We start from the raw sequence: 20,591 nt of genomic DNA on the forward strand, positions 1-20,591 counted from the left end.
TCAGCAACACACACTCACAATGTTTAATGTGCACTTTTATTTACAGATGTGCTCATGATTTACATGGACTGTAGCCCCTAGACTGGGGTCTGTAAGGACCACCTTTGCTCATGAGGAGCTGGAGATAGAGCAGAAAATCAGATGATCTCAGGCAGCCTCACCTCGCACCGGAACATTCTCCCCAGGGCATGGGCATAACGGAGCCCCAAGGAGGGGCCACAGAGGATCACTGGGCAGTTAATGAGTGCGCTGCTGGGGTACAGACTGACACACGTCCAAATATGCCACAGGTCAATACCAAACACAACAGCCACATCTCCAGGCTACACAAGTGAGCTGACCTCATCTAGTGTGGGGTTCGCTACTGTAAGAGAGCTTGTATGGCAGTGATTGACAATGGGTGGGGGCAACTGAGACTGGCTTCATGTTCCTGTGAAGTGTGCTGGGTAAGGGAGGGGCTGGGGCAAAATGCAATGGTCCCACGGTTGAATACTTTGCTGTCACTGGAAGATGGGGAACCAAATCTCTGAGGCAGTGTTTGAGGGGACAACGAAAAAAACAAAAGTAACTGGAGATTCGGGAATTATTCGGAGGTGGCAGGGATGATGCGATGTGATTGGTCCAGTTTAGGGAGATTTCATTTTCCGGGCTCGTGGAGATGCTCCATTCTCCGATTTAACCAAACCGTTCTCATGGTGACCTGAGAGAGAAAGAGGCAGAGTTACTGAGAACTCAGATCTCAAAGCCCTGATCCCCAAAATCCATCCCACCCCAAACCTTCACCCAATCCCACACTGACCTCTGAACCCCATCCCACCCCAAACCTTCACCCAATCCCACACTGACCCCTGAACCCCATCCCACCCCAAACCTTCACCCAATCCCACACTGACCCCTGAACCCCATCCCACCCCAAACCTTCACCCAATCCCACACTGACCTCTGAACCCCATCCCACCCCAAACCTTCACCCAATCCCACACTGACCCCTGAACTCCATCCCACCCCAAACCCTCACTCAATCCCACACTGACCTCTGAACCCCATCCCACCCCAAACCTTCACCCAATCCCACACTGACCCCTTCACCCAATCCCACACTGACCCCTTCACCCAATCCCACACTGACCTCTGAACCCCATCCCACCCCAAACCTTCACCCAATCCCACACTGACCTCTGAACCCCATCCCACCCCAAACCTTCACCCAATCCCACACTGACCCCTTCACCCAATCCCACACTGACCTCTGAACCCCATCCCATCCCAAACCTTCACCCAATCCCACACTGACCCCTGAACCCCATCCCACCCCAAACCTTCACCCAATCCCACACTGACCCCTGAACCCCACCCGACCCCAAACCTTCGCCCAATCCCACACTGACCCCTGAACCCCTTCCCACACTGACCCCTGAACCCCACCCGACCCCAAACCTTCACCCAATCGCCAACACCCCCACACTGACTTCCAAACCCCATCTGACTTGTGATGCTACACAGTGCCCATAAACCCCATCCAAACCCTGCCATCCCGAGCAGACTGTCCCGCCCCCTCCCCGTCACTGACCTGGTTCCCTGCGTATGACCCGTCCCCTCGCTGCTGTCACTCCTGTGACCTTCCGGCGGGATCCCTGCTCCGCTCGGAACTCTCGCCACCGGCGCAGCTGGAAGTTAATAAATCTCCACATCATCCAGGCCTGGGTGACACACACGGTTGCTAAGATACAGAGCCTGGAGCCAGAGCGAGAAATGAGCACAGCAAGAGGCCACATCACTTGAACATAATCACTTAACACATCAGTCATAACTGGGGGAGATGGAAGGAGGGAGTGATAGGCAGCAAGTTAAAGAGAGAGAGAGAGAGAGAGAGAGAAACCAATCATGTGGAAAATTGCTTAAGTATGTCCTGTCCACAAAAGGTAGGACTAATCCAATCTGACTGATTATTGACCAATTACCGCCCCATCAGTCTACTCTCGATCATCAGTAAAGTAATGGAAGGGGTCATCAACAGTGCTATCAAGCGGCACTTACTCAGCAATAACCTGCTCACTGATGCCCAGTTTGGGTTCCGCCAGGGCCACTCAGCTCCTGACCTCATTACAGACTTGGTTCAAACATGGACAAAAGAGCTGAACTCCCGAGGGGAGGAGAGAGTTGACATCGAGACTGCATTTCACCGAGTTTGGCATCAAGGAGCCCTAGCAAAACTGGAGTCAATGGGAATCAGGGGGAAAACTCTCCACTGGTTGGGGTCATACCTAGCACAAAGGAAGATGGTTGTGGTTGTTGGAGGTCAGTCATCTCAGCTCCAGGACATCACTGCAGGAGTTCCTCAGTGTAGTGTCCTCGGCCCAACCATCTTCAGCTGCTTCATCAAATGACCTTCCTTCCATCATAAGGTCAGAAGTGGGGACGTTCGCTGATGATTGTATAATGTTCAGCACCATTCGCGACTCCTCAGATACTGAATCAGTCCATGTCCAAATGCAGCAAGACCTGGACAATGTCCAGGCTTGGGCTGACAAGCGGCAAGTAACATTCGTGCCACACAAGTGCCAGGCAATGACCATCTCCAACAAGAGAGAATCTAAACATCACCCCTTGACATTCAATGGCATTACCATCACTGAATCCCCCACTATCAACACCTTGGGGGTTACCGTTGACCAGAAACTGAACTGGACTAGCCATATAAATTCTGTGGCTACAAGAGCAGGTCAGAGGCTAGGAATCCTGCAACAAGTAACTCACCTCCTGACTCCCCAAAGCCTGTCCACCATCTACAAGGCACAAATCAGGAGTGTGATGGAATAATCCCCACTTGCCTGGATGAGTGCAGCTCCCACAACACTCAAGAAGCTCGACATCGTCCAGGACAAAGCAGCCCACTTGATTGGCACTACATCCACAAACATTCACTCCCTCTACCACTGACACACAGTAGCAGCAGTGTGTACCATCTACAAGATGCGCTGCAGAAACTCACCAAGGCTCCTTAGACAGCACCTTCCAAACCCATGACCACTACCAACTAGAAGGACAAGGGCAGCAGGCTCATGGGAACATCAGCACCTGGTAATTTCTCTCCAAGTCACTCACCATCCTGACTTGGAAATGTATCTCCGTTCCTTCAGTGTCACTGAGTCACAATCCTGGAACTCCCTCCCTAACAGCACTGGGGGTGTACCTACACCACATGGACTGCAGCGGTTCAAGAAGGCAGCTCACCACCACCTTCTCAAGGGCAATTAGGGGTGGGCAATAAATACTGGGCCCAGCCAGTGACCTTCACATCCCAGAAACTAATAATAAAAGAATCAGAAGGAGACTGAGGGGCATTGGGATGGGGTAGGGTTGAGAGACATTGAGGTGGAGTGAGGGAGGGAGAGGCATTCAGAACTGAACTCACCGAATGGGAAGGGTGTTGAAGATTCCCTTTTCTATATCAAAGATCTGATGCTGGACGCGGGAGAGCCCGAAGCCCACGACCAGCACAGTGAGAGTCAGAGTCATCAGACGGGTCACGACAAAGATAACTGCCCAGGCATTAAAACTGTTCAAAAGGAAAGGAAGCAGTGAGCAGAAATAGTCTCATTCGAGCATCAAAATGATGGCCAGTCTACTGGCATCTACAATCTACTCCACCTCTCAGTCAGTAGCGTACTTGCTGAAGAGGCAGCAGGCCGTAGGCTTCAGATCAGACTTAATCCAGTCTTACACACCAAGTGTTGTGCTGAGGGAGCACCGCACTGTCTGAGGGTCAGTAATGAGGGAGCACCGCACTGTCCGAGGGTGAGTACTGAGGGAGCACCGCACTGTCCGAGGGTCAGTACTGAGGGGGTGCTGCACTGTCAGAGGGTCAGTACTGAGGGAGTGCTGCACTGTCAGAGGATCAGTACTGAGGGAGTGCTGCACTGTCTGAGGGTCAGTACTGAGGGAGCACCGCACTGTCCGAGGGTCAGTACTGAGGAAGCACCGCACTGTCCGAGGGTCAGTACTGAGGGAGCACCGCACTGTCCGAGGGTCAGTACTGAACGAGCACCGCACTGTCCGAGGGTCAGTACTGAGGGAGCACCGCACTGTCCGAGGGTCAGTACTGAGGGGGTGCTGCACTGTCAGAGGGTCAGTACTGAGGGAGTGCTGCACTGTCAGAGGGTCAGTACGGAGGGAGTGCTGCACTGTCAGAGGGTCAGTACTGAGGGAGTGCTGCACTGTCTGAGGGTCAATACTGAGGGAGTGCTGCACTGTCGGAGGGTCAGTACTGAGGGAGAGCTGCACTGTCGGAGGGTCAGTACTGAGGGAGTGCTGCACTGTCAGACGGTCAGTACTGAGGGAGCGCTGCACTGTCAGAGGGTCAGTACTGAGGGAGTGCTGCACTGTCGTCGGTCAGTACTGAGGGAGAGCTGCACTGTCGGAGTGTCAGTACTGAGGGAGTGCTGCACTGTCAGACGGTCAGTACTGAGGGAGCGCTGCACTGTCAGAGGGTCAGTACTGAGGGAGTGCTGCACTGTCGTCGGTCAGTACTGAGGGAGAGCTGCACTGTCGGAGTGTCAGTACTGAGGGAGTGCTGCGCTGTCAGAGGGTCAGTACTGAGGGAGCACCGCGCTGTCGGACGGTCAGTGCTGAGGGAGCGCCGCGCTGTCAGAGGGTCAGTACTGAGGGAAAACAGCACTGTCGGAGGATCAGGACGGAGGGAGTGCTGCACTGTCGGAGGATCAGGACTGAGGGAGCTCAGCAATGTCAGAAGATCAGTATTGAGGGAGCACTGCGCTGTCAAAGGGTCAGTGCTGAGGGAGTGCTGCACTGTCGGAGGGTCAGGATTCAGGGAGCACAGCACTGTCGGAGGATCGGTGCTGAGAGTATTGCACTGTCGGAGGGTCAGTACTGAGGGAGCGCCGCACTGTCAGCGGGTCAGTACTGAGGGAGTGCTGCACTGTCAGAGGATCAGTACTGAGGGAGTGCTGGACTGTCGGAGGGTCAGTACTGAGGGAGAGCTGCACTGTCGGAGGGTCAGTACTGAGGGAGAGCTGTACTGTCGGAGGGTCAGTACTGAGGGAGTGCTGAACTGTCAGAGGGTCAGTTCTGAGGGAGCGCCGCACTGTCAGAGGGTCAGTACTGAGGGAGTGCTGCACTGTCGTGGGTCAGTACTGAGGGAGAGCTGCACTGTCGGAGTGTCAGTACTGAGGGAGTGCTGCACTGTCAGAGGGTCAGTACTGAGGGAGTGCTGCACTGTCGGAGTGTCAGTACTGAGGGAGTGCTGCGCTGTCAGAGTGTCAGTACTGAGGGAGTGCTGCGCTGTCGGAGGCACAGTACTGAGGAAGCGCCGCGCTGTCAGACGGTCAGTGCTGAGGGAGCGCCGCGCTGTCAGACGGTCAGTACTGAGGAAGCGCCGCGCTGTCAGACGGTCAGTGCTCAGGGAGCGCCAAGCTGTCAGAGGGTCAGTACTGAGGGAAATCAGCACTGTCGGAGGATCAGGACTGAAGGAGTGCTGCACTGTCGGAGGATCAGGACTGAGGGAGCTCAGCACTGTCAGAGGATCAGTACTGAGGGAGTGCTGTACTGTCAGAAGATCAATATTGAGGGAGCTCAGCACTGTCGGAGGATCGGTGCTGAGAGTGCTGCACTGTCGGAGGGTCAGTACTGAGGGAGCGCCGCACTGTCAGTGGGTCAGTACTGAGGGAGTGCTGCACTGTCAGAGGGTCAGTACTGAGGGAGTTCTGCACTCTCAGTGGGTTAGTACTGAGGGAGTGCTGCACTGTCAGATGGTCAGTACTGAGGGAGTGCTGCACAGTCAGAGGGTCAGTACTGAGGGAGTGCTGCACTGTCAGAGGGTCAGTACTGAGGGAGTGCTGCACTGTCAGAGGGTCAGTACTGAAGGAGTGCCGCACTGTCGGAGGGTCAGTACTGAGGGAAATCAGCACTGTCAGAGGATCAGGACTGAGGGAGTACTGCACTGTCGGAGGGTCAGTACTGAGGGAGCGCCGCGCTGTCGGATGGTCAGTACTGAGGGAGTGCTGCACTGTCAGAGGGTCAGTGCTGAGGGAGCGCTGCACTGTCAGAGGATCAGTACTGACGGAGCTCAGCACTGTCAGAGGATCAGTACTGAGGGAGATCAGCACTGTCAGAGGATTAGTACTGAGGGAGTGCTGCACTGTCAGAGGATCAGTACTGAGGGAGATCAGCACTGTCAGAGGATTAGTACTGAGGGAGTGCTGCACTGTCAGAGGGTCAGTACTGAGGGAGCTCAGCACTGTCAGAGGATCAGTACAGAGGGAGTGCTGCACTGTCAGAGGTTCAATACTGAGGGAGCACCGCACTGTCAAAGGATGAATACTAAGGGAGGATCGCACTGTCGGAGAGTCAGTACTGAGGGAGCTCAGCACTGTCAGAAGGTCAGTACTGAGGGAAATCAGCACTGTCGGAGGGTCAGTACTGAGGGAGAGCTGCACTGTCGGAGGGTCAGTACTGAGGGAGTGCTGCACTGTCGGAGGGTCAGTGCTGAGGGAGTGCTGCACTGTCAGAGGGTCAGTACTGAGGGAGAGCTGCACTGTCGGAGGGTCAGTACTGAGGGTGTGCTGCATTGTCAGAGGGTCAGTACTGAGGGAGCGCTGTACTATCAGAGGGTCAGTACTGAGGGAGTGCCGCACTGTCGCAGGGTCAGTACTGCGGGAGCGCTGCACTGTCAGAGGGTCAGTACTGAGGGAGTGCTGCACTGTCGGAGGGTCATTACGGAGGGAGTGCTGCACTGTCGGAGGGTCAGTACTGAGGGAGAGCTGCACTGTCGGAGGATCAGTACTGAGGGAGTGCTGCACTGTCAGAGGGTCAGTACTGAGGGAGAGCTGCACTGTCGGAGGATCAGTACTGAGGGAGTGCTGCACTGTCAAAGGCTCAGTACTGAGGGAGTGCTGCACTGTCGGAGGGTCAGGACTCAGGGAGCTCAGCACTGTCGGAGGATCAGTACTGAGGGAGTGCCGCACTGTCAGTGGGTCAGTACTGAGGGAGTGCTGCACTGTCAGAGGGTCAGTACTGAGGGAGCGCTGCACTGTCAGAGGGTCAGTACTGAGGGAGTGCTGCACTGTCGTCGGTCAGTACTGAGGGAGAGCTGCACTGTCGGAGTGTCAGTACTGAAGGAGTGCTGCACTGTCAGACGGTCAGTACTGAGGGAGCGCTGCACTGTCAGAGGGTCAGTACTCAGGGAGTGCTGCACTGTCGTCGGTCAGTACTGAGGGAGAGCTGCACTGTCGGAGTGTCAGTACTGAGGGAGTGGTGCGCTGTCAGAGGGTCAGTACTGAGGAAGCGCCGCGCTGTCGGACGGTCAGTGCTGAGGGAGCGCCGCGCTGTCAGAGGGTCAGTACTGAGGGAAAACAGCACTGTCGGAGGATCAGGACGGAGGGAGTGCTGCACTGTCGGAGGATCAGGACTGAGGGAGCTCAGCACTGTCAGAAGATCAGTATTGAGGGAGCACTGCGCTGTCAAAGGGTCAGTGCTGAGGGAGTGCTGCACTGTCGGAGGGTCAGGGTTCAGGGAGCACAGCACTGTCGGAGGATCGGTGCTGAGAGTATTACACTGTCGGAGGGTAAGTACTGAGGGAGCGCCGCACTGTCAGCGGGTCAGTACTGAGGGAGTGCTGCACTGTCAGAGGTTCAGTACAGAGGGAGAGCTGCACTGTCGGAGGGTCAGTACTGAGGGAGTGCTGCACTGTCGGGGGGTCAGTACTGAGGGAGAGCTGCACTGTCGGAGGGTCTGTACTGAGGGAGTGCTGCACTGTCAGAGGGTCAGTACTGACGGAGCGCTGCACTGTCAGAGGGTCAGTACTGAGGGAGTGCTGCACTGTCGGAGGGTCAGTACTGAGGGAGCACCGCACTGTCCGAGGGTCAGTACTGAGGGAGCACCGCACTGTCCGAGGGTCAGTACTGAGGGAGCACCGCACTGTCCGAGGGTCAGTACTGATGGGGTGCTGCACTGTCAGAGGGTCAGTACTGAGGGAGTGATGGACTGTCAGAGGGTCAGTACTGAGGGAGTGCTGCACTGTCAGAGGGTCAGTACTGAGGGAGTGCTGCACTGTCAGAGGGTCAGTACTGAGGGAGTGCTGCAATGTCGTCGGTCAGTACTGAGGGAGAGCTGCACTGTCGGAGTGTCAGTACTGAGGGAGTGCTGCACTGTCAGACGGTCAGTACTGAGGGAGCGCTGCACTGTCAGAGGGTCAGTACTGAGGGAGTGCTGCACTGTCGTCGGTCAGTACTGAGGGAGAGCTGCACTGTCGGAGTGTCAGTACTGAGGGAGTGCTGCGCTGTCAGAGGGTCAGTACTGAGGGAGCGCCGCGCTGTCGGACGGTCAGTGCTGAGGGAGCGCCGCGCTGTCAGAGGGTCAGTACTGAGGGAGTGCTGCACTGTCGGAGGGTCAATAATGAGGGAGTGCTGCACTGTCGGAGGGTCAGTAATGTGGCAGAGCTGCACTGTCGGAGGGTCAGTACTGAGGGAGTGCTGCACTGTCAGACGGTCAGTACTGAGGGAGCGCTGCGCTGTCAGAGGGTCAGTACTGAGGGAGCGCCGCGCTGTCGGACGGTCAGTGCTGAGGGAGCGCCGCGTTGTCAGAGGGTCAGTACTGAGGGAAAACAGCACTGTCGGAGGATCAGGACGGAGGGAGTGCTGCACTGTCGGAGGATCAGGACTGAGGGAGCTCAGCACTGTCAGAAGATCAGTATTGAGGGAGCACTGCGCTGTCAAAGGGAAAGTACTGAGGGAGTGCTGCACTGTCGGAGGGTCAGGATTCAGGGAGCACAGCACTGTCGGAGGATCGGTGCTGAGAGTATTGCACTGTCGGAGGGTCAGTACTGAGGGAGCGCCGCACTGTCAGTGGGTCAGTACTGAGGGAGTGCTGCACTGTCAGAGGTTCAGTACAGAGGGAGAGCTGCACTGTTGGAGGGTCAGGACTGAGGGAGTGCTGCACTGTCGGAGGGTCAGTACTGAGGGAGAGCTGCACTGTCGGAGGTTTTGTACTGAGGGAGTGCTGCACTGTCAGAGGGTCAATACTGAGGGAGCGCTGCACTGTCAGAGGGTCAGTACTGAGGGAGTGCTGCACTGTCGGAAGGTCAGTACTGAGGGAGCACCGCACTGTCCGAGGGTCAGTACTGAGGGAGCACCGCACTGTCCGAGGGTCAGTATTGAGGGAGCACCGCACTGTCCGAGGGTCAGTACTGAGGGGGTGCTGCACTGTCAGAGGGTCAGTACTGAGGGAGCATCGCACTGTCCGAGGGTCAGTACTGAGGGGGTGCTGCACTGTCAGAGGGTCAGTACTGAGAGAGTGCTGCACTGTCAGAGGGTCAGTACTGAGGGACTGCTGCACTGTCAGAGGGTCAGTACTGAGGGAGTGCTGCACTGTCAGAGGGTCAGTACTGAGGGAGAACTGCACTGTCGGAGGGTCTGTACTGAGGGAGTGCTGCACTGTCAGAGGGTCAGTACTGAGGGAGCGCTGCACTGTCAGAGGGTCAGTACTGAGGGAGTGCTGCACTGTCGTGGGTCAGTACTGAGGTAGAGCTGCACTGTCGGAGTGTCAGTACTGAGGGAGTGCTGCGCTGTCGGAGGCACAGTACTGAGGAAGCGCCGCGCTGTCGGACGGTCAGTGCTGAGGGAGCGCCGCGCTGTCAGAGGGTCAGTACTGAGGGAAATCAGCACTGTCGGAGGATCAGGACTGAGGGAGTGCTGCACTGTCGGAGGATCAGGACTGAGGGAGCTCAGCACTGTCAGAGGATCAGTACTGAGGGAGTGCTGCACAGTCAGAGGGTCAGTACTGAGGGAGTGCTGCACTGTCGGAGGGTCAGTACTGAGGGAGTGCTGCACTGTCAGAGGGTCAGTACTGAGGGAGTGCTGCACTGTCAGCGGGTCAGTACTGAGGGAGCTCAGCACTGTCAGAGGATCAGTACAGAGGGAGTGCTGCACTGTCAGAGGATCAGTACAGAGGGAGCACCGCACTGTCAAAGGATGAATACTAAGGGAGGGTCGCACTGTCGGAGAGTCAGTACTGAGGGAGCTCAGCACTGTCAGAGGGTCAGTACTGAGGGAGTGTTGCACTGTCGGAGGGTAAGGACTCAGGGAGATGAGCACTGTCGGAGGGTCAAGACTCAGGGAGCTCAGCACTGTCGGAGGATCAGTGCAGAGGGAGTGCTGCACTGTCAGAGGGTCAGTACTGAGGGAGAGCTGCACTGTCGGAGGGTCAGTACTGAGGGAGTGCTGCACTGTCGGAGGGTCTGTACTGAGGGAGAGCTGCACTGTCGGAGGGTCAGTACTGAGGGTGTGCTGCATTGTCAGAGGGTCAGTACTGAGGGAGCGCTGCACTGTCAGAGGGTCAGTACTGAGGGAGTGCTGCACTGTCGCAGGGTCAGTACTGAGGGAGCGCTGCACTGTCAGAGGGTCAGTACTGAGGTAGTGCTGCACTGTCGGAGGGAAAGTACTGAGGGAGTGCTGCACTGTCGGAGGGTCAGTACCGAGGGAGAGCTGTGCACTGTCGGAGGGTCAGTACTGAGAGAGTGTTGCACTGTAGGAGGGTCAGTACTGAGGGAGTGCTGCACTGCCAGAGGGTCAGTACTGAGGGAGCGCTGCACTGTCAGAGGGTCAGTACTGAGGGAGTGCAGCGATGTCGTGGGTCAGTACTGAGGGAGAGCTGCACTGTCGGAGTGTCAGTACTGAGGGAGTGCTGCGCTGTCGGAGGGTCAGTACTGAGGGAGAGCTGCACTGTCGGAGTGTCAGTACTGAGGGAGTGCTGCGCTGTCGGAGGATCAGGACTGAAGGAGCTCAGCACTGTCAGAGGGTCAGTCCTGAGGGAGCGCCGCGCTGTCGGAGGATCAGGACTGAGGGAGTGCTGCACTGTCGGAGGGTCAGTACTGAGGGAGTGCTGCACTGTCGGAGGGTCAGTACTGAGGGAGTGCTGCACTGTCGGAGGGTCAGTACTGAGGGAGAGCTGCACTGTCGGAGGGTCAGTACTGAGGGAGAGCTGTACTGTCGGAGGGTCAGTACTGAGGGAGTGCTGCACTGTCAGAGGGTCAGTACTGAGGGAGCGCTGCACTGTCAGAGGGTCAGTACTGAGGGAGTGCTGCACTGTCGTGGGTCAGTACTGAGGGAGAGCTGCACTGTCGGAGTGTCAGTACTGAGGGAGTGCTGCGCTGTCGGAGGCACAGTACTGAGGAAGCGCCGCGCTGTCAGACGGTCAGTGCTGAGGGAGCGCCGCGCTGTCAGAGGGTCAGTACTGACGGAAATCAGCACTGTCGGAGGATCAGGACTGAGGGAGTGCTGCACTGTCGGAGGATCAGGACTGAGGGAGCTCAGCACTGTCAGAGGATCAGTACTGAGGGAGTGCTGTACTGTCAGAAGATCAATATTGAGGGAGCACTGCGCTGTCAAAGGGTCAGTACTGAGGGAGTGCTGCACTGTCGGCGGGTCAGGACTCAGGGAGCTCAGCACTGTCGGAGGATCGGTGCTGAGAGTGCTGCACTGTCGGAGGGTCAGTACTGAGGTAGCGCCGCACTGTCAGTGGGTCAGTACTGAGGGAGTGCTGCACTGTCAGAGGGTCAGTACTGAGGGAGTGCTGCACTCTCAGTGGGTTAGTACTGAGGGAGTGCTGCACTGTCAGAGGGTCAGTACTGAGGGAGTGCCGCACTGTCGGAGGGTCAGTACTGAGGGAAATCAGCACTGTCAGAGGATCAGTACAGAGGGAGTGCTGCACTGTCAGAGGTTCAATACTGAGGGAGCACCGCACTGTCAAAGGATGAATGCTAAGGGAGGGTCGCACTGTCGGAGAGTCAGTACTGAGGGAGCTCAGCACTGTCAGAAGGTCAGTACTGAGGGAAATCAGCACTGTCGGAGGATCAGGACTGAGGGAGCACTGCGCTGTCAAAGGGTCAGTACTGAGGGAGTGCTGCACTGTCGGAAGGTTAGTACTGAGGAAGTGCTGCACTGTCAGAGGGTCAGTACTGAGGGAGAGCTGCACTGTCGGAGGGTCAGTACTGAGGGAGTGCTGCACTGTCGGAGGGTCAGTACTGAGGGAGTGCTGCACTGTCGCAGGGTCAGTACTGAGGGAGCGCTGCACTGTCAGAGGGTCAGTACTGAGAGAGTGCTGCACTGTCGGAGGGTCAGTACGGAGGGAGTGCTGCACTGTCGGAGGATCAGTACTGAGGGAGTGCTGTACTGTCAGAAGATCAGTATTGAGGGAGCACTGCGCTGTCAAAGGGTCAGTACTGAGGGAGTGCTGCACTGTCGGAGGGTCAGGACTCAGGCAGCTCAGCACTGTCGGAGGATCGGTGCTGAGAGTGCTGCACTATCGGGGGGTCAGTACTGAGGGAGCGCCGCACTGTCAGTGGGTCAGTACTGAGGGAGTGCTGCACTGTCAGAGGGTCAGTACTGAGGGAGTGCTGCACTGTCAGAGGGTCAGTACTGAGGGAGCACCGCATTGTCAGAGGGTCAGTACTGAGGGAGTGCTGCACTGTCGGAGGGTCAGTACTGAGGGAGTGCTGCACTGTCAAAGGGTCAGTACTGAGGGAGTGCTGCACTGTCAGAGGGTCAGTACTGAGGGAGTGCTGCACTGTCGGAGGGTCAGTACTGAGGGAGCGTCGCACTGTCAGAGGGTCAATACTGAGGGAGTGCTGCGCTGTCGTGGGTCAGTACTGAGGGAGAGCTGCACTGTCGGAGTGTCAGTACTGAGGGAGTGCTGCGCTGTCGGAGGGTCAGTACTGAGGTAGCGCCGCGCTGTCGGAGGATCAGGACTGAAGGAGCTCAGCACTGTCAGAGGATCAGTACTGAGGGAGTGCTGCACTGTCGGAGAATCGGTGCTGAGAGTGCTGCACTGTCGGGGGGTCAGTACTGAGGGTGTGCTGCACTGTCGGAGGGTCAGTACTGAGGGTGTGCTGCACTGTCGGAGGGTCAGTACTGAGGGAGCACCGCATTGTCAGAGGGTCAGTACTGAGGGAGTGCTGCACTGTCAGAGGGTCAGTACTGAGGGTGTGCTGCACTGTCGGAGGGTCAGTACTGAGGGAGCGTCGCACTGTCAGAGGGTCAGTACTGAGGGAGTGCTGCACATGTCAGAGGGTCAGTACTGAGGGAGTGCTGCACTGTCGGAGGGTCAGTACTGAGGGAGTTCTGCACTGGCGGAGGGTCAGTACTGAGGGGGTGCTGCACTGACGGAGGGTCAGTACTGAGGGAGTGCTGCACTGTCAGAGGGTCAGTACTGAGGGCGTGCTGCACTGTCAGAGGGTCAGTACTGCGGGAGTGCTGCACTGTAAGAGGGTCAGTACTGAGGGAAATCAGCACTGTCAGAGGATCAGGACTGAGGGAGTACTGCACTGTCGGAGGGTCAGTACTGAGGGAGCGCCGCGCTGTCGGATGGTCAGTACTGAGGGAGTGCTGCACTGTCAGAGGGTCAGTGCTGAGGGAGCGCTGCACTGTCAGAGGATCAGTACTGACGGAGCTCAGCACTGTCAGAGGATCAGTACTGAGGGAGATCAGCACTGTCAGAGGATTAGTACTGAGGGAGTGCTGCACTGTCAGAGGATCAGTACTGAGGGAGTGCTGCACTGTCAGAGGTTCAATACTGTGGGAGTACCGCACTGTCAAAGGATGAATACTAAGGGAGGGTCGCACTGTCGGAGAGTCACTACTGAGGGAGTGCTGCACTGTCAGAAGGTCAGTACTGAGGGAGTGCTGCACTGTCAGAGGGTCAGTACTGAGGGAGAGATGCACTGTCGGAGGGTCAGTACTGAGGGAGTGCTGCACTGTCAGAGGGTCAGTACTGAGGGAGAGCTGCACTGTCGGAGGGTCAGTACTGAGGGAGTGCTGCACTGTCAGAGGGGCAGTACTGAGGGAGCACCGCATTGTCAGAGGGTCAGTACTGAGGGAGTGCTGCACTGTCAAAGGGTCAGTACTGAGGGAGTGCTGCACTGTCAGAGGGTCAGTACTGAGGGAGTGCTGCACTGTCGGAGGGTCAGTACTGAGGGAGCGTCGCACTGTCAGAGGGTCAATACTGAGGGAGTGCTGCGCTGTCGTGGGTCAGTACTGAGGGAGAGCTGCACTGTCGGAGGGTCAGTACTGAGGGAGTGCTGCGCTGTCGGAGGGTCAGTACTGAGGGAGCGCCGCGCTGTCGGAGGATCAGGACTGAAGGAGCTCAGCACTGTCAGAGGATCAGTACTGAGGGAGTGCTTTACTGTCGGAGGGTCAGTACTGAGGGAGCGTCGCACTGTCAGAGGGTCAATACTAAGGGAGTGCTGCACTGTCAGAGGGTCATTACTGAGGGAGCACCGCATTGTCGGAGGGTCAGTATTGAGGGAACGCCGCACTGTCAGAGGGTCAGTACTGAGGGGGTGCTGCACTGTCAGAGGGTCAGTACTGAGGGAGTGCTGCACTGTCAAAGGGTCAGTACTGAGGGAGTGCAGCACTGTTGGAGGGTCAGTACTGAGGGAGTGCTGCACTGTTGGAGGGTCAGTACTGAGGGAGTGCCGCGCTGTCGGAGGGTCAGTACTGAGGGAGTGCTGCACTGTCAGAGGGTCAGTACTGAGGGAGCGCTGCACTGTCAGAGGGTCAGTACTGAGGGAGTGCTGCACTGTCCGAGGGTCAGTACTGAGGGAGTGCTGCACTGTCAGAGGGATGTACTGAGGGAGTGCTGCACTGTCAGAGGGTCAGTACTGAGGGAGTGCTGCACTGTCGGAGGGTCAGTACTGAGGGAGAGCTGCAATGTCGGAGGGTCAGTACTGAGGGAGTGCTGCACTGTCAGAGGGTCAGTACTGAGGGAGCGCTGCACTGTCAGAGGGTCAGTACTGAGGGAGCACCGCACTGTCAAAGGATGAATACTAAGGGAGGGTCGCACTGTCGGAGAGTCAGTACTGAGGGAGCTCAGCACTGTCAGAGGGTCAGTACTGAGGGAAATCAGCACTGTCGGAGGATCAGGACTGAGGGAGCACTGCGCTGTCAAAGGGTCAGTACTGAGGGAGTGCTGCACTGTCGGAGGGTCAGGACTCAGGAAGCTCAGCACTGTCGGAGGATCAGTGCTGAGGGAGTGCTGCACTGTCAGAGGGTCAGTACTGAGGGAGAGCTGCACTGTCGGAGGGTCAATACTGAGGGAGTGCTGCACTGTCGGAGGGTCAGTACTGAGGGAGAGCTGCACTGTCGGAGGGTCAGTACTGAGGGTGTGCTGCATTGTCAGAGGGTCAGTACTGAGGGAGCGCTGCACTGTCAGAGGGTCAGTACTGAGGGAGTGCTGCACTGTCGCAGGGTCAGTACTGAGGGAGCGCTGCACTGTCAGAGGGTCAGTACTGAGGGAGTGCTGCACTGTCGGAGGGTCAGTACTGAGGGAGCGCCGCGCTGTCGGAGGATGAGGACTGAAGGAGCTCAGCACTGTCAGAGGATCAGTACTGAGAGAGTGCTGTACTGTCAGAAGATCAGTATTGAGGGAGCACTGCGCTGTCAAAGGGTCAGTACTGAGGGAGTGCTGCACTGTCGGAGGGTCATTACTGAGGGAGCACCGCATTGTCGGAGGGTCAGTATTGAGGGAACGCCGCACTGTCAGAGGGTCAGTACTGAGGGAGTGCTGCACATGTCAGAGGGTCAGTACTGAGGGAGTGCTGCACTGTCGGAGGGTCAGTACTGAGGGAGTTCTGCACTGTCGGTGGGTCAGTACTGAGGGGGTGCTGCACTGTCGGAGGGTCAGTACTGAGGGAGTGCTGCACTGTCGGAGGGTCAGTACTGAGGGAGTGCTGCACTTTTGGAGGGTCAGTACTGAGGGAGTGCTGCACTGTTGGAGGGTCAGTACTGAGGGAGTGCTGCACTGTTGGAGGGTCAGTACTGAGGGAGTGCAGCACTGTCGGAGGGTCAGTACTGAGGGAGTGCTGCACTGTCAGAGGGTCAGTACTGAGGGAGTGCTGCACTGTCAGAGGGTCAGTACTGAGAGAGTGCAGCACTGTCGGAGGGTCAGTACTGAGAGAGTGCAGCACTGTCGGAGGGTCAGTACTGAGGGAGTGCTGCACTGTTGGAGGGTCAGTACTGAGGGAGTGCTGCACTGTTGGAGGGTCAGTACTGAGGGAGTGCTGCACTGTTGGAGGGTCAGTACTGAGGGAGTGCCGCGCTGTCGGAGGGTCAGTACTGAGGGAGTGCTGCACTGCTGGAGGGTCAGTACTGAGGGAGTGCCGCACTGTTGGAGGGTCAGTACTGAGGGAGCGCTGCACTGTCTGAGAGTCAGTATTGAGGGAGCGCTGCACTGTCAGAGGGTCAGTACTGAGGGAGTGCTGCACTGTCGGAGGGTCAGTACTGTGGGAGTGCTGCACTGTCGGAGGGTCAGTACTGAGGGAGTGCTGCACTGTCGGAGGGTCAGTACTGAGGGAGTGCTGCACTGTCAGAGGGTCAGTACTGAGGGAGTGCTGCACTGTCAGAGGGTCAGTACTGAGGGAGTGCTGCACTGTCAGAGGGTTAGTACTGAGGGAGTGCCGCACTGTCAGAGGGTCAGTACTGAGTGGGTGCTGCACTGTCAGAGGGTCAGTACTGAGTGGGTGCTGCACTGTCAGAGGGTCAGTACTGAGTGGGTGCTGCACTGTCAGAGGGTCAGTACTGAGTGGGTGCTGCACTGTCGGAGGGTCAGTACTGAGTGGGTGCTGCACTGTCAGAGGGTTAGTACTGAGGGAGTGCTGCACTGTCAGAGGGTCAGTACTGAGGGAGTGCTGCACTGTCAGAGGGTCAGTACTGAGGGAGTGCTGCACTGTCAGAGGGTCAGTACTGAGGGAGTGCTGCACTGTCAGAGGGTCAGTACTGAGGGAGTGCTGCACTGTCAGAGGGTCAGTACTGAGGGAGTGCTGCACTGTCAGAGGGTCAGTACTGAGGGAGTGCTGCACTGTCAGAACTGGTCTGCCCTTCAATGAAACAGTGTCTGATCCTTTGCCTATTATCCCTTAATACCTTTGGATAACAAAAATCTAACAATCTCAGATTTAAAGTAAGTTCTTGTCCCTCAGGGTGACCAGCCCTGCCCCTTACTGGCTTTGTGAATCAATACCTTCCTCACACTATTCCAGGGATAGGAGAGACCATTCTCAGCAGCCACCTCCAGACCAACCCTCTCCGGCTCAAACACAGTCTGATGCCCCATACTCACAACCTCTGGTTGTTCTGATTGATGAAGTAGAATAAACGGGCTGCGTGAAAAATCAGCTCTGCCACACTCTGCAACACCAGCAACACCACTCCCAGCCGCGTCAAACTACAGAGAGACACACCCAGTTAGTACCACCTTCTTCAATATCCCCCACTACCCTCTGACCTTTGGCCCTTCACCCTGCTCCCTGCACTCTGACCCATGGCCCTTCACCCTTCACTCTGACCCATGGCCCTTCACCCTGCTCCCTGCACTCTGACCCATGGCCCTTCACCCTTCACTCTGACCCATGGCCCTTCACCCTTCACTCTGACCCAAGGCCCTTCACCCTGACCGTCAGCCTTTCACCCTGCTGTCCAGCACTCTGACCCATGGCCCTTCACCCTTCACTCTGACCCTTGGCCCTTCACCCTGCTGCCCTGCACTCTGACCCAAGGCCCTTCACCCTGACCATCAGCCTTTCACCCTACTGTCCAGCACTCTGACCCATGGCCCTTCACCCTTCACTCTGACCCTTGGCCCTTCACCCTGCTGCCCTGCACTCTGACCCATGGCCCTTTACCCTTCACTCTGACCCATGGCCCTTCACCCTTCACTCTGACCCTTGGCCCTTCACCCTGCTCCCTGCACTCTGACCCATGGCCCTTTACCCTTCACTCTGACCCATGGCCCTTCACCCTGCTCCCTGCACTCTGACCCATGGCCCTTTACCCTACACTCTGACCCATGGCCCTTCACCCTGCTGTCCTGCACTCTGACCCATGGCCCTTCACCCTGCTCCCTGCACTCTGACCCAAGGCCCTTCACCCTGACCGTCAGCCTTTCACCCTGCTGCCCTGCACTCTGACCCATGGCCCTTCACCCTGCTGCCCTGCACTCTGACCCTTGGCCATTCACCCGGCTGTCCAGCACTTTGACTCTTGGCCCTTCACCCTGCTCCCTGCACTCTGACCCATGGCCCTTCACCCTTCACTCTGACCCTTGGCCCTTCACCCTGCTGCCCTGCACTCTGACCTTCGGCCCTTTACCCGACTGTCCTGGACTCTGATCCAGGGCCCTTTGTCCTGATGTCCTGCACTCTGACCCTCAGCTCTTCACCCCATGCAAACCGTGAGTTCGCTCCAGCCGGTCTTACTTGAGCAGGTAGGCGCCCACAATGTGAAGGAGATAGAGCCCAATGTACTGGAGCTGCCGGGGAATCTCCTCCTGGGAGAGAGACAACAGAGCACGAGATCACCACCATAGCCTTAGTACACCTGACCCACACCCCCTACCCCCACCCCCCACCCCCTACCCCCACCCCCACCCTCAACACCCACCCACACCCCCACCCCCCACCCCCTACCCCCACCCCCACCCCCACCCTCAACACCCACCCACACCCTCAACACCCACCCACACCCCCACCCCCAACACCCACCCACACCCCCAACACCCACCCCCACCCCCAACACCCACCCACACCCCCACCCCCTACCCCCACCCACACCCCCAACACCCACCCACACCCCCACCCTCAACACCCACCCACACCCCCACCCCCCACCCCCACCCCCCCACCCCCACCCCCAACACCCACCCACACCCCCACCCCCCACCCCCAACACCCACCCACACCCCCACCCCCCACCCCCTACCCCCACCCCCTACCCCCACCCCCCACCCCCACCCCCCACCCCCCACCCCCACCCCCCACCCCCACCCCCCACCCCCTACCCCCACCCACACCCCCACCCTCAACACCCACCCACACCCCCAACACCCACCCACACCCCCACCCTCAACACCCACCCACACCCCCACCCCCTACCCCCACCCCCCACCCCCTACCCCCACCCACACCCCCACCCCCTACCCCCACCCCCTACCCCCACCCCCCACCCCCTACCCCCACCCACACCCCCACTCCCTACCCCCACCCCCCACCCCCTACCCCCACCCCCCACCCCCTACCCCCACCCCCCACCCCTACCCCACCACCCACCCCCTACCCCCACCCACACCCACACCCCCAACACCCACCCTCAACACCCACCCCCACCCCCACCCACACCCCCACCCTCAACACCCACCCTCACCCCCCACCCCCACCCACACCCCTCACCCCCACCCCCCACCCCCTACCCCCACCCACACCCCCACCCACACCCCCTACCCCCTACCCCCACCCACACCCCCACCCTCAACACCCACCCACACCCCCACCCACAACACCCACCCCCACCCACACCCCCACCCCCAACACCCACCCACACCCCCACCCTCAACACCCACCCACACCCCCACCCTCAACACCCACCCACACCCCCACCCTCAACACCCACCCACACCCCCACCCTCAACACCCACCCACACCCCCACCCTCAACACCCACCCACACCCCCACCCTCAACACCCACCCACACCCCCACCCTCAACACCCACCCTCAACACCCACCCTCAACACCCACCCACACCCCCACCCACAACACCCACCCACACCCCCACCCTCAACACCCATCCACACCCTCAACACCCACCCTCAACACCCACCCGCACCCCCACCCACAACACCCACCCCCACCCACACCCCCACCCTCAACACCCTCCCACACCCCCACCCTCAACACCCACCCACACCCCCACCCTCAACACCCACCCCCACCCTCAACACCCACCCCCACCCACACCCCCACCCTCAACACCCACACCCACCCACACCCCCACCCTCAACACCCACCCACACCCCCACCCTCAACACCCACCCGCACCCCCACCCTCAACACCCACCCTCAACACCCACCCGCACCCCCACCCTCAACACCCACCCGCACCCCCACCCTCAACACCCACCCGCACCCCCACCCTCAACACCCACCCGCACCCCCACCCTCAACACCCACCCACACCCCCACCCTCAACACCCACCCACACCCCCACCCTCAACACCCACCCGCACCCTCAACACCTACCGCCACCCTCAACACCCACCCCCACCCTCAACACCTACCGCCACCCTCAACACCCACCCCCACCCTCAACACCTCACCGGCACCCCCACCCTCAACACCCACCCTCAACACCTCACCCCCACCCTCAACACCCACCGCCACCCTCAACACCGACCGCCACCCTCAACACCTCACCCACACCCCCACCCTCAACACCCACCCTCAACACCTCAACACCCACCCTCAACACCCAGCCCCACTCTCAACACCTCACCCACACCCTCAACACCCACCCTCAACACCCACCCGCACCCCCACCCTCAACACCCACCTGCAACCCCACCCTCAACACCCACTCGCACCCCCACCCTCAACACCCACCCGCACCTCCACCCTCAACACCCACCCTCAACACCTCACCCACACACCCACCCTCAATACCCACCCACACACCCACCCTCAACACCCACCCCCCACCCTCAACACCCACCCCCACCCACACCCCCACCCTCAACACCCACCCCCACCCTCAAC

The 20,591-nt window shown here is 58.6% G+C and overlaps 1 protein-coding gene across 1 annotated transcript; it reads right to left on the reverse strand.

Annotated features, from left to right (window-relative positions):
* Positions 1-17: 17 nt before the first annotated feature.
* Positions 18-18,376, reverse strand: LOC144677082 (translocating chain-associated membrane protein 2-like). Its single transcript, XM_078537345.1, has 5 exons — positions 18,263-18,376; positions 17,128-17,232; positions 3,416-3,559; positions 1,571-1,734; positions 18-700 (listed from the first exon to the last, which is right to left on the reverse strand). The coding sequence occupies exons 3-5, from the start codon at positions 3,517-3,519 to the stop codon at positions 627-629; spliced, it is 342 nt and encodes a 113-aa protein (XP_078393471.1). The 5' UTR covers positions 3,520-3,559; positions 17,128-17,232; positions 18,263-18,376; the 3' UTR covers positions 18-626.
* Positions 18,377-20,591: the final 2,215 nt, after the last annotated feature.

Source organism: Cetorhinus maximus, unplaced genomic scaffold, assembly GCF_964194155.1.
Source record: "Cetorhinus maximus unplaced genomic scaffold, sCetMax3.hap1.1 HAP1_SCAFFOLD_2236, whole genome shotgun sequence".
Taxonomy (NCBI): domain Eukaryota; kingdom Metazoa; phylum Chordata; class Chondrichthyes; order Lamniformes; family Cetorhinidae; genus Cetorhinus; species Cetorhinus maximus.